General features: G+C 43.1%; 3 protein-coding genes across 3 annotated transcripts; 1 reads left to right on the top strand and 2 right to left on the bottom strand.

Annotated features, from left to right (window-relative positions):
• Nucleotides 1-771: 771 nt before the first annotated feature.
• NDUFA1 (NADH:ubiquinone oxidoreductase subunit A1) lies at nucleotides 772-3,884 on the bottom strand. Its single transcript, XM_055564386.1, has 3 exons — nucleotides 3,751-3,884; nucleotides 2,214-2,303; nucleotides 772-923 (listed from the first exon to the last, which is right to left on the bottom strand). The coding sequence occupies exons 1-3, from the start codon at nucleotides 3,850-3,852 to the stop codon at nucleotides 903-905; spliced, it is 213 nt and encodes a 70-aa protein (XP_055420361.1). The 5' UTR covers nucleotides 3,853-3,884; the 3' UTR covers nucleotides 772-902.
• A 215-nt stretch (nucleotides 3,885-4,099) lies between these two features.
• On the top strand, nucleotides 4,100-5,289 carry RNF113A (ring finger protein 113A). Its single transcript, XM_055564382.1, has one exon. It carries the CDS (start codon nucleotides 4,204-4,206, stop codon nucleotides 5,233-5,235), a length of 1,032 nt encoding a protein of 343 aa, XP_055420357.1. The 5' UTR covers nucleotides 4,100-4,203; the 3' UTR covers nucleotides 5,236-5,289.
• Nucleotides 5,290-8,905: 3,616 nt separating this feature from the next.
• LOC129639308 (oxysterol-binding protein-related protein 1-like) lies at nucleotides 8,906-10,243 on the bottom strand. The gene is given in 1 exon segment (XM_055564384.1): nucleotides 8,906-10,243. A coding segment is annotated over 1 exon segment (1,311 nt). The 5' UTR covers nucleotides 10,229-10,243; the 3' UTR covers nucleotides 8,906-8,917.
• Between the last annotated feature and the right edge of the window lie 4,431 nt (nucleotides 10,244-14,674).

Below are 14,674 nucleotides of genomic sequence, written 5' to 3'. Positions count from 1 at the left end.
GACTCCTTTGCGACCCCACAAACTGTAGCCCACCAGGCCCCTCTGTCCATGGGGTTTCCTAGGCAAGAATATTGGGGTGGGTTGCCATTCCCTTCTCCATGGGATCTTCCCAACCCAGGGATCGAACCTGCATCTCCTGCATTGGCTGGTGGATTCTTTACCATCTGGGGAAGGCCCGGATAAAAGATGGAGAAGAAAGGTAACTTAATTTTCTCACCTAGAGGTTCCGTGGTCACCTGGGGTGTTGATCTATACACATGGATTATCACCTTCTTCACAGTAGTTACACCTTTTCAGATCTTAATATTATCTGGTTACCTTCAGCACTGGACATGCAATTCTTTATTTCAAATACATTCATTTTAATAAACATAATCGTTGCTGCTCTACATAATAAGCTAAAATAAGAATCAACACTTAAGTGACTACTATATGTGGATACAGGATGCACGGACGATGAAGGTGCAGTCTGGAATTTTAAGCATACAGGGATTCACTCAGAAAAGGAACGAGGAAAAAAAAGTACTACTTTTTCTGTATCCTTCTAGCAATCTCCGAAGAAACACTGTTTTCCGATATTTTAATATCTACTACAAGAGTAGGAACTCCCTTTGTGACACAGCGGGTGCTGGGCAGTTATTGGTGCTTGGTGTATATTACAGCTGTAATTTTACAAGCCTCAGTTGCCTTCTAGTGTTTTTTAAGTGATAACGCTACATCGGGTAGACGTCCTGATCTTGTGTAGTACTATTTTAAAAAGTAAAGAAAACCTCTGATTTTATTTTTTATTTTTATTACACACTACAAAATACAATGCATGCTACACAATATGCTGCATAATCTACTAGCAGGGATAGAAGAGCATGACTGAGTTGTTCTTCATCAACCAGGAAAACGTTTCCTTAATCAATGTTCTCCAAACCCTGAAAAACAGTTTAAAAAGGAAAATGAGACAATTCTGTTCCTCTCAAAGATGTACAATGACTCCTAGAACCTGTAATGATTCCTAGTTTTCATTTTCTGACAGTAGCAAACATATCACTTAAAACTGTTTTATAAAACAACAGCCAACATCAGGAAGAGATGATTAGCCTTATTCTACTTTTTTACAAATGAAAAAAGTTTAAAAAACAAAAAACAAAAAAACAACGGAGGCTCAGCCAGGTTAATCCCTTGCTTAAGTCAGTCAGGAAGTAGTAGAGTCAGAATTCAAGTTCAGGGACCACCCTCCCCCGCCCCCCGCAAAACTTTTGCCCTGTAAGGATGATACTATTCAGAAGACCATTCTATCACACTCAGTTCACAACCAAATGCTTCAGAGACTATAGAGTAAAAGTGTCATCAGTGATGACATTTCTTCCAGGTTGTTAAAATAACACACTCCAGGCATTCTGTTTCTGTTGTAGGAATAATCTTTTTAAAGAATGAGGACAAACTTCTACAACGTATAAGAACATACTATTAGGCCGAACCATATGAAAATGCTACTGTTTGACCATTTTTGACCCACAAAAAGTCATTTCATGATTCAAATATAAATTATAGTAATTCTTTAATATACTGGTGCATGAATTGGCAAACCAAGGGAGTACAGAAGAGTACATTAGTGAAAACAGGCCCATGTGTATATGGAAATTTAGTTTACTAGAGTGGTATCTGAAACAAACAAAAAAATGGACTGTTCTATAAGATAATTCTTATAACTGGCTGTTTCTTGGAAAAAACTAAAGTTAAACCATTGCTTCACATTATACCCCCAAATGACCTGTAGACAGGTCAGAGTACTAACTGTGAAAAAGGGGAAAGAACTGTTTATTGTATTTGGAGAAACTGTAGAAATATTTTTTAGAATATTGGATACGAAAGTCCTTTGTATCAATGTAAACTATGATAAAACATCCAGACTAAAAATATATCTGATGAAAGCCAGGATAAAGTAAAAAAGACAGCAGACAGAAAAATATTTGCCACATATTAAAGAGACAAATGATTAACATCTGTAATGTATAATAAGAACCTTTATAAAGAAAAAAGACAACAGAACAAGAAAGGATATAGGCAGACAATGCAGAGAATAAGATGATCATTAAGTATGTAAAAGGCACTGTGCTACTTTAATTTGCATTCTCCCAGTCTGCCGTAAGCCCTTTGGAAAACGTTAACCAGAATGCACCTCAACCCTGACAGGTGAGCTACCATCAGAGCCATCTTACCTTTGACACATAGGAACGGTTTACTCCAGAGACGCGCCTATCTCTTTCCATCAAATACCACTGATATGGATAATGGGCAACCCTTTTTTCCTACAATGAAAGGAAATCATTATTGCAGTTCATGAAGGTGAGTGAGCCAATAGAGGGATATTAGAACTTTAGTTAATAAGTGACGTTCCAGAAAAATGGAATCATCACTCATATAAAAACCAAATTAAGACAGAATCTTAAATAAAATCGGACCACTAAACTTTAGAATTAAGACGGTAACCATGACTTGTTTTAACCAGCATCATTTTTTTTCTTTCCTCTTTTTTTTTTAAAGTCATGACTACTTGTTCCTTTTGGGGACACTGAGATGAAAGAACAGCAGTAGGTCACAAGTGAAAGACAATCACAAAACCAGAAACCAAATACATTGATACTTTATGACTTCCCTGGTGGCTCAGAAGGTAAAAGCATCTGCCTACAGGAGACCCGGGTTCGATCCCTGGGTTGGGAAGATCCCCTGGAGAAGGAAATGGCAACCCACTCCAGTATTCTTGCCTGGAAATCCCATGGACAGAGGAGCCTGGCAGGCTACAGTCCATGGGGTCGCAAAGAGTCGGACACGACTGAGCGACTTCACTTGACTAAAGAACTAGTTAGAGAGGAAAATCACAATCCTAAAGTGAAAAACAGGAGCTTGAGCTAAATTCCTAAAGGCTTGCAAGAGAAAGTGGGGGATAAAAAAAGTCAAGGTAAAAACCTAATTAAGGGGAATTCCCTGGCCGTCCAGTGATTAGGATCTGGCGCTTTCACAGCCAGTTGCCCGGGTTCAATCCCTGATCGAGGAAACGAGATTTTGCAAACAGCGCGTCAGGGCCAAAAAAAACCAAAACAAACTAATTAAATCAAGGCTAGGAAAAAGTGAAAAACGAGAAGCTACCGAGATATGGATGCGAAAAATTAAAATCAAAATCCAGCCAGAAAAGAGACTTGGGGTGGAGGCAAGACTAATTGACGCCTCTCTCCTCTGCCTAGGTAGGGCTTTCCTGGTGCTTCAGACGGTAAAGAATCTGCCTGCAATGTAGGAGAGCCCGGTTCGATCGGGAAGATCCCCTGGAGAAGGATATGATAACCCACTCCAGTATTCTTGCCTGGAGAATTCTATGGACAGTGGAGCCACAGTCCATGGGATTGCAGAGTCGGGTACGACTGAGCGACTAATACTTTCAATGTTCTTTCTCCTCTGCCTAGGAAGTCTGGACTTAACCTCTTTTAATCTCCTAACTTTCCAGCCCCCAGTCTCTGCTCCACCCTTCGGCCCTGGCTTCACCCAGCAACCTTACTAAATCCTTACTCAAGTGGAATATGGTTCCGGACGGGTTTCGTTTCGCAAGTCTCCGCTTTTAGGCAATAAAAAAGACTGGCGAGGACGGATCTCAGTATTACCATCTCGGAGAGAGCCTCCGGGTCCTAAGGGCCTCCCGACACCACCATCCATTACGTAACGGCAGCGATGGAATCAGCCGCCGGGCCGGAGAAGCTGCCTTACCTTGCCCCCGTTACTGAACCTGTGGATGCGCGCGGTGGCCATTCCCGGGATGAACAAGCACACGCCCATAACGGCGATCCCGGGAAGAACCTCGAACCACATCGCGACGCCGTTCCGGAGGCCAAACACTCCCTTCCAGGCCCCTTAAAGGTGACCCGGCTTCGATCTCTTCCGGGTAAGCTCCGCGGCTGCGCGCGAGCGGGGTAGGCGTCACCTAAGCCACCAGAGGAAGCGACGGGGCGCGGCAGGGCTCAAGAGGGGCGCGCGCCCGCGCTCTCGCACATTCCTTGCTCCCGCAGTCCTCTGCGCTCTCGCACACTCCCTGCTCCCGCAGTCCTCTCTCTGCAGCAGATTTTGCATCAACTTGCAGTCGTGCGCCCGACGTGCAGTAACGCCAGCCAGCCCCGCGCCAGCCAGCAGATCATCGCCGTTTCGGACCTCAAGACTCTAAAAATGGCCGAGCAACTTTCCCCAGGAAAGACGACAGACCAGGTGTGCACCTTTCTTTTCAAAAAGCCTGGGCGAAAAGTGGCTGCAGGCCGCAGAAAGCGACCGATCTGCAACCAGGAGTCCGGAGACAGCAGCAGCAGCAGTGACGAAGGGAACACCGTGGTTCGCCCGGAAAAGAAGCGAGCGGTCCACAATCCGATGATACAGAAGACCCGTGGCAGTGGTAAACAGAAGGTGGCATACGGCGACCTGAGTAGCGAGGAGGAGGAGGAGAATAAATCCGAGAGTCTCGGCGTGGTCTATAAGTCCACTCGCTCGGCGAAACCCGTGGGGCCAGAAGATATGGGGGCGACTGCTGTCTACGAGCTAGACACAGAGAAGGAGCGTGACGCACAAGCCATCTTTGAGCGCAGCCAGAAGATCCAGGAGGAGCTGAGGGGCAAGGAAGATGACAAGATCTATCGGGGAATCAATAATTATCAAAAATACATGAAACCCAAGGATACGTCTATGGGCAATGCTTCCTCCGGAATGGTGAGGAAGGGCCCCATCCGAGCTCCCGAGCATCTGCGTGCCACCGTGCGCTGGGATTACCAGCCCGACATTTGTAAGGACTACAAGGAGACTGGCTTTTGCGGCTTCGGAGACAGCTGCAAATTCCTCCATGACCGTTCAGATTACAAGCACGGGTGGCAGATCGAACGCGAGCTTGATGAGGGTCGCTATGGTGTCTATGAGGACGAAAACTATGAAGTGGGAAGCGATGAGGAGGAAATACCATTCAAGTGTTTCATCTGTCGCCAGACCTTCCAAAACCCAGTTGTCACCAAGTGCAGGCATTATTTCTGCGAGAGCTGCGCGCTGCAGCATTTCCGCACCACCCCGCGCTGCTATGTCTGTGACCAGCAGACCAATGGCGTCTTCAATCCAGCGAAAGAATTGATTGCTAAACTGGAGAAGCACCGATCTGCAGAAGGAGGTGGTGCTTCAGATTTCCCAGAAGACCCCGATGAGGATCCAGTTCCCATTACTTAAATTTTCCCATTATTCTCAAATTTCAAAATAAACGTTTTGTTTTGGAAATTTTAACTCTCGTCCTTTCTTTCTAGGGAAAGTGAGGGAGAAGAAAAGGTGGGTGGTGAAGTGGGGTCCTGGATGGATGGCTTGCAAAATCATCAAGGTAGGTAAAATCTGGAGTTTTACCTGGCATAAATGCTGCCTGTGTGTAACAGTTACTTTTCATAACCCTTTTATATAAATTTGGGGGATTCAACAAAAGAGCTAGAATTTGCTTGAAGTGACCAAAGCTGTGATAAAAACAAGAACTGAGCCTATTTATTATATCACAATTATGCATCACTTAATTTACGAAAGTATTTTCATGCATGATCTTTTGGGAGCCTGTAGTACTTCAAAATACACCCCAGCCAAGGTGTGTGTGTTAGGGGTTGGGGGAGCAGTAAGAGTGGGAGAATTAGGATTGGGGACTGCTAGCTAGCCCTGCACCCTGTGTATGGGCACTGCTCCTTGCTCTCCTTGAAGCATAGGTAACTCCTTCCATGGATGATTGAAATGGTCCGTGCTCCGGGGTCCACTAGCTTCATGTGGCTGTTGAACATTTGAAATGTAGCTGGTAGTGACGCTATGCAGTTCTGGACTGAACTTGGAACCTGCAGAAGGCAAAAGCCTAATATTTTATAATCTGGTGTCTGAAACTGTGTTTTCATAGAGCTGATCATGCCCTATTAATCTATGCACCTGTTTTCCCAACTAGCCTGTGAATTCCTCAGTGACATGGCCAGTGCTTGGCATATAATAAGCACTTAATAAATAAACTCAGAGAGGTCTGAAAAAGGAGATCGGGGCCAAAGCCTTGAACCCAAGCCAAGGAGCTTTGACTATATTCTGTAGGTAAAGAGATTTGGGGAGGGGAACACAATCAAACTTTTTTTTTAATGTAACTATGGTTACAGGCTATCAGACTGCAGCAAGATGGAAGGCAGGGAGGCCAGTTAGGACAAATGACTAGTAAATTTTTATTCATCTGACTAGAATTTGGGCTGATCCCAGGGAAAAGATGTAAGAATAAATTGTTGGTTAGAGTTTTTATATTCATATACATTAATCTATTTAAAGATATTCTTTGAGGAGCCACCCTTGTCAGGCACTGTGCCTAGCATATGGGATATTAGCAAAGAAGATAGACATAGCCCCTGACCTCATGGAGCTGGACATTACACAGTGCATGTTTGATGAGTACAAAAACAAAAGTGCACTGGGCTGACCTCTCAGGATTAAGCCAATTCCAGCCCTTGAGAGAATTCAGAATCAAAGTTATTTCATACAATGTCATATATTCTTTAACAGAATGTATTAAGTACAGTGGGGATACATGAGAAGCCTAGCAGGAAAAAGGCTTAAGAAAGTATGACACAGAAAACAGCATTTAAGGGATGAGACAAAAAAAAAAAAAAAAAAAAAACCCAGGAGAACAGGAAAGAAAAAGTTTTAGAGGCAATTGGAGAAAGAGAAACTTAGGTGGCGCTAGTGGTAAAGAAACTGCCTGCCAATGCAGAAGATGTAAAATGATGTAGATTTGATCCCTGAGTCAGGAAGATCCTCTGGAGGAGGGCATGGCAACCCACTCCTGTATTCTTGCCTGGAGAATCCCTTGGACAGAGGACCCTGGCGGGCTACAGTCCATAGGGTCACAGAGAGTCTTAACACACACACTAAGGTGGAAGGCAAAGGAAACAGTGTTCTAACAAATGTTATGGAAAGAAACAGGACAATGAGTAGCAAAAATCGTGGTATACTCAAGGTATTTTTCATGTTTACAAAGTTTATGATTAAAATTTTTAAAAGAACTATTTTATTACTCTAATTAAATGGTGCAACTTCATTTCATAGGTGAAAACTAAATAGTTCTTCTTACAAATTAGAAAAAAATTAAATACAGGGGTGGTTCCCTGGTGGCCTAGTGGTTAGGACTCTGGGCTTCCACTGCTATGGCCCGGGTTCAGTTCATGGTCAGGGAACTGAGATCCCGCAAGCCTTGCAGCATGGCCAAAAATAAATAAATAAATATGGGGGGATAAAGAGCATGCCAGCTGAGATGAGTTGCAGCTGGACCCTAAAGGCGCTAACCTAGTCTGAGAGTTCAGAGGAGGCTCCCCTAGGAGATGACCCTCAACTAGAGACCTGTAAATGGGGATTAGGAAGAGTATCCAAATCAGAGGGTCAGTATATACCAAGGACCTGAAGTGAGAGACTGGCTTCAGCTAAGAACTCCAAGCAGTCCAGGATGCTGGAGGAAAAAGACAGGTGGCCAGGTAGTCAGGGCCAAAGAACAGCCACCTTGCTGTCATGTTAAGGACTCTGGACTTTATCAGAAAGGCAAAGGGATGCCATCAAAAGGTTTTAAGAAAGAAAGTGAGCTGATCAGATTTGAATTTTAAAAAGATAATTCTTCAGTGTGGGGAATGGACTGTAGAATCTGGACACAAGACAGACCAGTCTGGAGGCTGGTGCACCAGTCCACGTGATATCATGGCAGACTGGACTAGACTGGGGACTGCAGACATTCATTTAATAGTTTTTTGTTTTTTGTTTTTTTCCCTTTCTAAAGCCTTTATTAGCATCAGGTAGATTATTTCATTATAACTTCTTAACTTCAAGACAGCCATTGAAATAACTTGCTGGAGGTTACCTAAGGCCCATAGGAGCAAAATCTCAGTCTGGGATTGGGTAGATAAATACCAAAAAATTAATGTACCCCAATTAAAGGAGCAAAGCTACTGTACAGTAGGTCTCCATACATATCTTAAGTACACAGGTGCCTTGCAAACCTGAAATGCACAAGACCTCCTTTTATATAGTTTGATATTTATAATACATGGATACAACTGAGTTTCTCTGGTGGCATTTGTCAATGGAAGTTGAAGCATTTAAAAAGGTTTGTCATTATGTAATGATGGTGCCTAAAACCTCAATTTCTATGGTATTTTTGTGAATTGCTAGGTTTTATTCACTTTTTAATTCTAATGACATTAATTATAGAAAACTGTACAAGTAAGTTCAGAGTACTAAAATAAGCAAATGAAATACTTTTTCCAGTTTAGAATTTTCAAATCAGGACTGTCTCTTCCAAACATTCAGGCATTTTTTTTTTCTTTTTAGGAATGGGAAGGAGTAAAATTGATAGGATTAGTATGAAGAAAAGCCATCTTTTCAATGTAGTCTTTACAAAAATGACATAAAACCTTCTCTATATTTGAGCATATAAACCTCATATAGGAGAATTCTAACCATTACAAAGTTAAATCTAAAACACTCAAGCATGACAGCATAAAAATATTCAAAAAACTTGATTTGGGTTACTGTATAATTCCATAAAGCTAAAGTTACATTTAAGTATAAACTTTCAGTAAATATGGCAACAGCAAACATCAAAAGCATATTTGCCAGCAGTTTCCCATACCTCTGTATAAAATAGTATTCCAAAGAAGCATGAGTGGATAGCAGAATTACCCATTTTACCTAAGACTTTCATCACCAGTATCACCCTATGCCCCACTATTTTTGGGTGAAGTGCAAGTTATCACGAGACGGTTTTTCCCTTTGAAAAAAGATAAGGAGAAACTAAGGAAGAAAATTTTAAAATATAGATTTAAGACTTATCTGTGGATGAGCCAAAACACCCCAATTTGTCTACATTTTAGTAAATGTCAGGCAAATTGAAGTAGTTTCTGTCACAGTAGCTTCCAGAATAAAGCCAGTCCTGGGCTCCGCTGTAGGGATTAGGGCCTTGATGGAACCACCTCGTCTTCCAGTCCTCTGACTTGGACCTGTTCTTGCGTGCCACTTTTTGGTTCTCCTCGAGTCGCTTTTTTTCTTCACTGGCTTGATCCATTTCCCTGTTCTCCATGGCTCTGATGTCAGGTCGCAGCCTGCAGTCTGTCTTAGGAAGCATGCTCTCCATCTCCTTGTCTACTTCATTCAAAACCATTGCAGAGCTAGTAAAAGTATACATCTGGGCTGAATTCGGAGGCTGCGGGGCTATTTGCCACAGGAGAACGCTCCCAGGGATGACAAACACGCTCTGGAATTCTGGCACTGGCATTTCATCCGACTCCTCAGAAGCACTCACCTGTTTGCTGTTCTTCTTCTCTTCAGTATTTTTCTTATCATTTTTTTGCTAAGCATCAAATGTGGCCAGGTCAACACTGTATAAACATTCTGTCCACTTCCCGTAGAGAGCACAGAGCTTCTTTTTGCTTTTATCTTGAATGTAGCTTTCAACTATGTGTAATTCTTTACCAAAAAGGCCACATGGCTTAAAATTCAACATGCATTTGTCCCCAGTCTTGTGGTTTGTGATCTCCACATTCCCATACTGCTCGATCCAGAGCTTTCCCACAATGATGTTTTGCACACAGCAGGTAGGATTTGTCCGCGTATATGCTTCATTGTGTTCAAGAAGCTCCAGTGTTATGTTTCCTTTGGGTTCTGCTTCTATGCTTTTCCCCCAGAACTTCAGTTTGGGATAGATTGAGCCATGAAAGATGAAATCATTGTTTAATCCTTCAGCATGAAATGCACTAATGGGTGGGTGATGGCTGACCTGCTCAGAGATGAGTCTGAAACCAAGGTCATCTCGAACTAATTCATAAGTCTCTCCCAGAAGTGGGTTGAAAGGCTTTCCAATGCGTTCCCACTGAGAAGCAACAGCAGAGACAGCAAAGGTAGCTCCCCAATGCATCCTTTCCACAGGATCTGCAAACGAACTGGCCTTGTGGATGAGGTACTCAAGCTCCATAAATTCAGTGAGTCGCTGGAGGAAGCTCAAAGGCTCATTAAATATAACTGGCATGGTGATCTTGGAGAGTTCCATTCGGATACATTTTCTGAGGCTGCTCCAGATACTGAAGTCATTTCTGGAAAACATAGGGGAGGGCAGGCTTGTTCTCTGTTTTTTGATGCCTTTGGAGAATGCGTCTCCACCACCAGAGTCCTTGCCTTCCGACATTCTGTGCTGTCTACTGCTCGGGTGCTCTGCTTCCTCTTCCAAGGAGTGCGTGGTCAGTCACTGCTTCCAGTCTGCTCAGGGACAGAACTCACCCTCACTAAAGATTCTCAGAGGCGGGGAGCCTTTGACCAGAGACTGCTCTAATTCGTGATGTTCAGTGGCTAGAGTCGCCAGCGCTTGTGATAAAATTTTGTTTTTGTTTTTTTCTTGTTCCTGTTCCAATTTCAAATTCCTCCCCTGGGCTGGGGCCGGGGCGCTGCCTGGTGGCGCACTCCGCCTGGTGCTGCTCGCTCTGCCCCGGGCTGCTCGAGGCTCCCGCACGAATGCGCTCGGACTGTTCTTCCGCCTATTTTTCAGCCCAGCCGGGAGGCGCAATCCAGGGCGACACCGCAAGGTCTCCCTAAGTCACCTTCGCGCGGCCCGCCCCCGGCTCCGGAGAGGTCGAGCAGGGAGAAAGGCGCGGCCCAGGACCAACGCCCTGGCCGCCCGCGGTCTGTGCTGGCCCCTCGGCTGCACCGCCGACCTCCGGGGCTCCCGCTGGCCTAATAAATAGTTTTTGAGCACCCACTATATGCCATGCATTGAGTTATGCGCTGGAAAGGAAAGGAAAGTCGCTCAGTCGTGTCCGACTCTTTGTGACCTCTGGACTGTAGCCTACCAGGCTCCTCCATCCACGGAATTTTCCAAGCAAGAGTACTGGAGTGGGTTGCCATTTCCTTCTCCCAGGGGATCTTCCCAACCCACGTCTCCCGCATTGCAGGCAGACGCTTTACCGTCTGAGCCACCAAGTCAGGTGCTTTGCACTGGAGATACAGCCAAAGCAAAGGCACTCGAATCCCCACACTCTAGAACTTACATGAGAGAGCGTAGCAGAATCGCACATGCATAATATATAATAAATGGAGCTAAGTGCTATAAAGAACACTGGAGCAAGGTAAGGGGATGAGAGAGAAGTGGGCAGCAGGGAGGGGGCATGTTATTGTATATAGGGTGGTCAGGGAGGATCTCTTTCTGATAAGGTGACATTTGAGCGGAGACCTAAATGAAGCAGATAATCGGGGAGAACAGCATTCCAGACAGAGGACACTCAGTACAAAAGCCCTGAGGCAGGAAAGTGCCCAATTTGTCCTGACAACATTGAGGAAGAAATTTAATGATCTGTTTTGGGGAGCCCATACAGAATGAACTCAAGGAAGAGGAAAGAACGCTAAGATGAGATAAGAGAGGTAATGAGGGGTGAGGGCAGACTGTGTACAGCTTTATGAGCCATTGCAAGAACTTGAGGTTTTATTGTCAGTGACAAGGAGGGTCACTGGGAGGTTTTAAGCAGAGGACTCACATGATCTGACACTGGCTTTAGAGAGGATCCTTCTGGAACTTATGGGGGGTAGTGGAAATGTTTTATATCTTAACTGGGGTATATGTTACACTAGTGTCTACATTTGTCAAACTCATTGGAATGTACATGTATGTGCATTTCATTGTATGTGATTAATATTTCATTAAGAAATACCTTCAAGTCAAAGGAGAAAAAAGAAACTGGTTGCTGTGTAGAAAATACTCCAGGGTAGGCAGGTCAAGGGATGAAGCGGAGAGATCAGAAGGCTACTGCTATTGTCCAGGTGAGAGATGGCAAGTGCCTCAAACCAGGTGGTGATGAGAAGGGGTCAGATTCTAGATGTTGTCTGAAGGTAAAACTGACAAGGTGTCTTAGATATGAGGTGTAAGATAAAGAGAAGAGTCAAGGTGACTCCAAGATTTTTGACTAGAGTAACTGGGTGGAAGGTGGTACCAATTAGTGAGATGGAGAGAGGCACATACAGAAAAGTACATAAAACACAACTTTGCAGTATACAAGTAGCTACATAGGAAGCATTGGCATAACCACCACCCAGGTCAAGAAATACAAAAGTAACAATGCTCAAGAAGCCCCTCAAGTATCCGGATTCTCCAGATGGCACACACAGGTAACCACTCTGCTGATTTTTATGGTAATCACTCCCTTGCGCTTTTTCCATTGATCTTCCTCTTTAACTATTTCTCTCTCCTTCCCTCTCACCAAGCCAAGAATAATGTATACTTAGTATCTTTCATTTTCTTATAACAGCTTTACTGAGATACAACTTACATATCATATAATTCACCGTTTTAAAATATGCCCTTGAGTGGCTTTTATTCACAAGTATATTCACAAGGTTGTGCAACCATCCCCACTATAATTTCAGAACATTTTCTCAATACTTCAAAAAGAAAAGCATACCCTATATCTGAAACTAACACAATAGTGTAAATCAACTATGTTCCAATAAAATTAAAATTTTAAAATTTTTGCTAATGATAAAACAGAAAAGCATACCCATTAGCAGTCATTCTTCATCTCCCCAGTCATCCAGCAATCTTTCTGTCTCTATATATTTGCCTTTCCTGGACATTTTGTATCAGTGGAATCATATTGGGTTGGCCCAAAAGTTCATTTGGGTTTTTTATGGAAAGCCTGGACTGAACTTTCGGGCCAACCCAATACAATGTGTGGCCTTTTGTGTCTGCCTGCTTTCATTTAGCATGTTCTCAGGGTTCATCCATGTTGTCAAGTATATCAATACATTCCTTGATGTGGCTGAGTAATACTCCATTTTACGGAGATACTACCTTTTGTTTATCCATTTATCAATTGATGGACTTTAGATTGTTTCCACATTTTGGCTATTATGAATAATGATACATTCATGGACACATACTTCTGTGTCTAGGTGTATCTTCATTTCTTTTGGGGAGATATATAGGAGTGGAAATGCTGTTATATGGTTAAATGCTTAACCTTTTAAAAACTGTTTTTTAACTGAAGTGAAATTCACATAACATGAAATTAACCAGTTTAAAGTGAACAGTTTGGTGGCATTCACAATGTTGTAAAACTACTGTGTGTGTGCGCTCAGTCGCTTCAGTCATGTCCAACTCTTTGTGACCTCATGGACTGTAGCCCACCAGGCTCTGCTGTCCAGGCAAGAATACTGGATTCTCCAGGCAAGAATACTGGAGTGGGTTGCCATGCCCTCCTCCAGGGGATCTTCCTGACCCAGGCATCTCTATGTCCCCTGCATTGGCAGGCAGGTTTCTTACCACTAGCATCACCTGGGAAGCCCTATGAAACTACTAGCTCTATATAATTCCAAGACATTTTCATCATCCCAGAAGAAAACCTCATACCCATTAAGTAAATGCTCCCGAGTCTCTCCTCTCAGCATCTTCTGGCAACCACCAATCTTCATTGTTTCCGTGGATTTAGCTATTCTAGATACTTCATGTAAAAGGAATCATACAGTATATAGTCCTGTGTCTGGCTTTCACTTAATACAATGTTTTCAAGGTTCATTCACATTGTAGTATGTGTATGTATCAGCACTTCCTTTTTGAAGCAGAATAATATTCCATTGTATGTATATACCACAATTTATTATCCATCTTTCTATTGATGGATATTTTTGTATTTTCCACCTTTTGGCAATTGTGAATAGTGCTGCTCTGAAAAATGAGTGTATATATCTTTGAGTACCTGGTTTTTAATTCTTTTGAGTATTCACCTAGAAGTAGAATTGCTGGGTCATATGGTAATGCTATCTTTAACTTTTTGAAGCACTGGCAACTGTCTTCTTTTAGCAGCTAAGGCATTTTATTTAGGAAACCCGAACAAACTTTTTTTTTAATTTACGTATTTTTAATTGAAGGATAATTGCTTTACAGTACTGTGTTGGTTTCTTCCATACATCAGCGTGAATCAGCCATAGGTATATATATGTCCCTTCCCTCTTGAACTTCCCTCCCACCCCTCTACGTCTGAACAAATTTTTGGCCAACCCAATATATTCCTACCAGCAGTGTAAGAGGGCTCCAATATCTCCACATCACCAGCACGTGTTATTTCCCTTTTTCTTAATAGCAATCCTAGTAGATGTGAAGCAGTATCTCATCATGGCTTGGATTTGTACTTTCCTAATGAGAAGGAAATGGCACCCCACTCCAGTATTCTTGCCTGGAGAATCCCATGGACAGAGGAGCCTGGTGGGCTACAGTCCATGGGGTCGCCAAGAGTCGGACACGACTGAGTGACTTCACTTTCGCTTTCTTAATGATTATACAGTGGAAGTGAGAAATAGATTTAAGGGACTAGATCTGATAGACAGAGTGCCTGATGAACTATGGACGGAGGTTTGTGACATTGTACAGGAGACAGGGATCAACACCATCCCCACGGAAAAGAAATGCAAAAAAGCAAAATGGCTGTCTGGGGAGCCCTTACAAATAGCTGTGAAAAGAAGAGACGCAAAAAGCAAAGGAGAAAAGGAAAGAGATAAGCATCTGAATGCAGAGTTCCAAATAGCAAGGAGAAATAAGAAAGCCTTCCTCAGTGATCAATGCAAAGAAATAGAGGAAAACAACAGAATGGGA

This window comes from Bubalus kerabau, chromosome X, assembly GCF_029407905.1.
Source record: "Bubalus kerabau isolate K-KA32 ecotype Philippines breed swamp buffalo chromosome X, PCC_UOA_SB_1v2, whole genome shotgun sequence".
Classification (NCBI taxonomy): domain Eukaryota; kingdom Metazoa; phylum Chordata; class Mammalia; order Artiodactyla; family Bovidae; genus Bubalus; species Bubalus kerabau.
The sequence above is the reverse complement of the archived record's forward strand: the minus strand, read 5'-3'. Positions and strand labels throughout refer to the sequence as shown.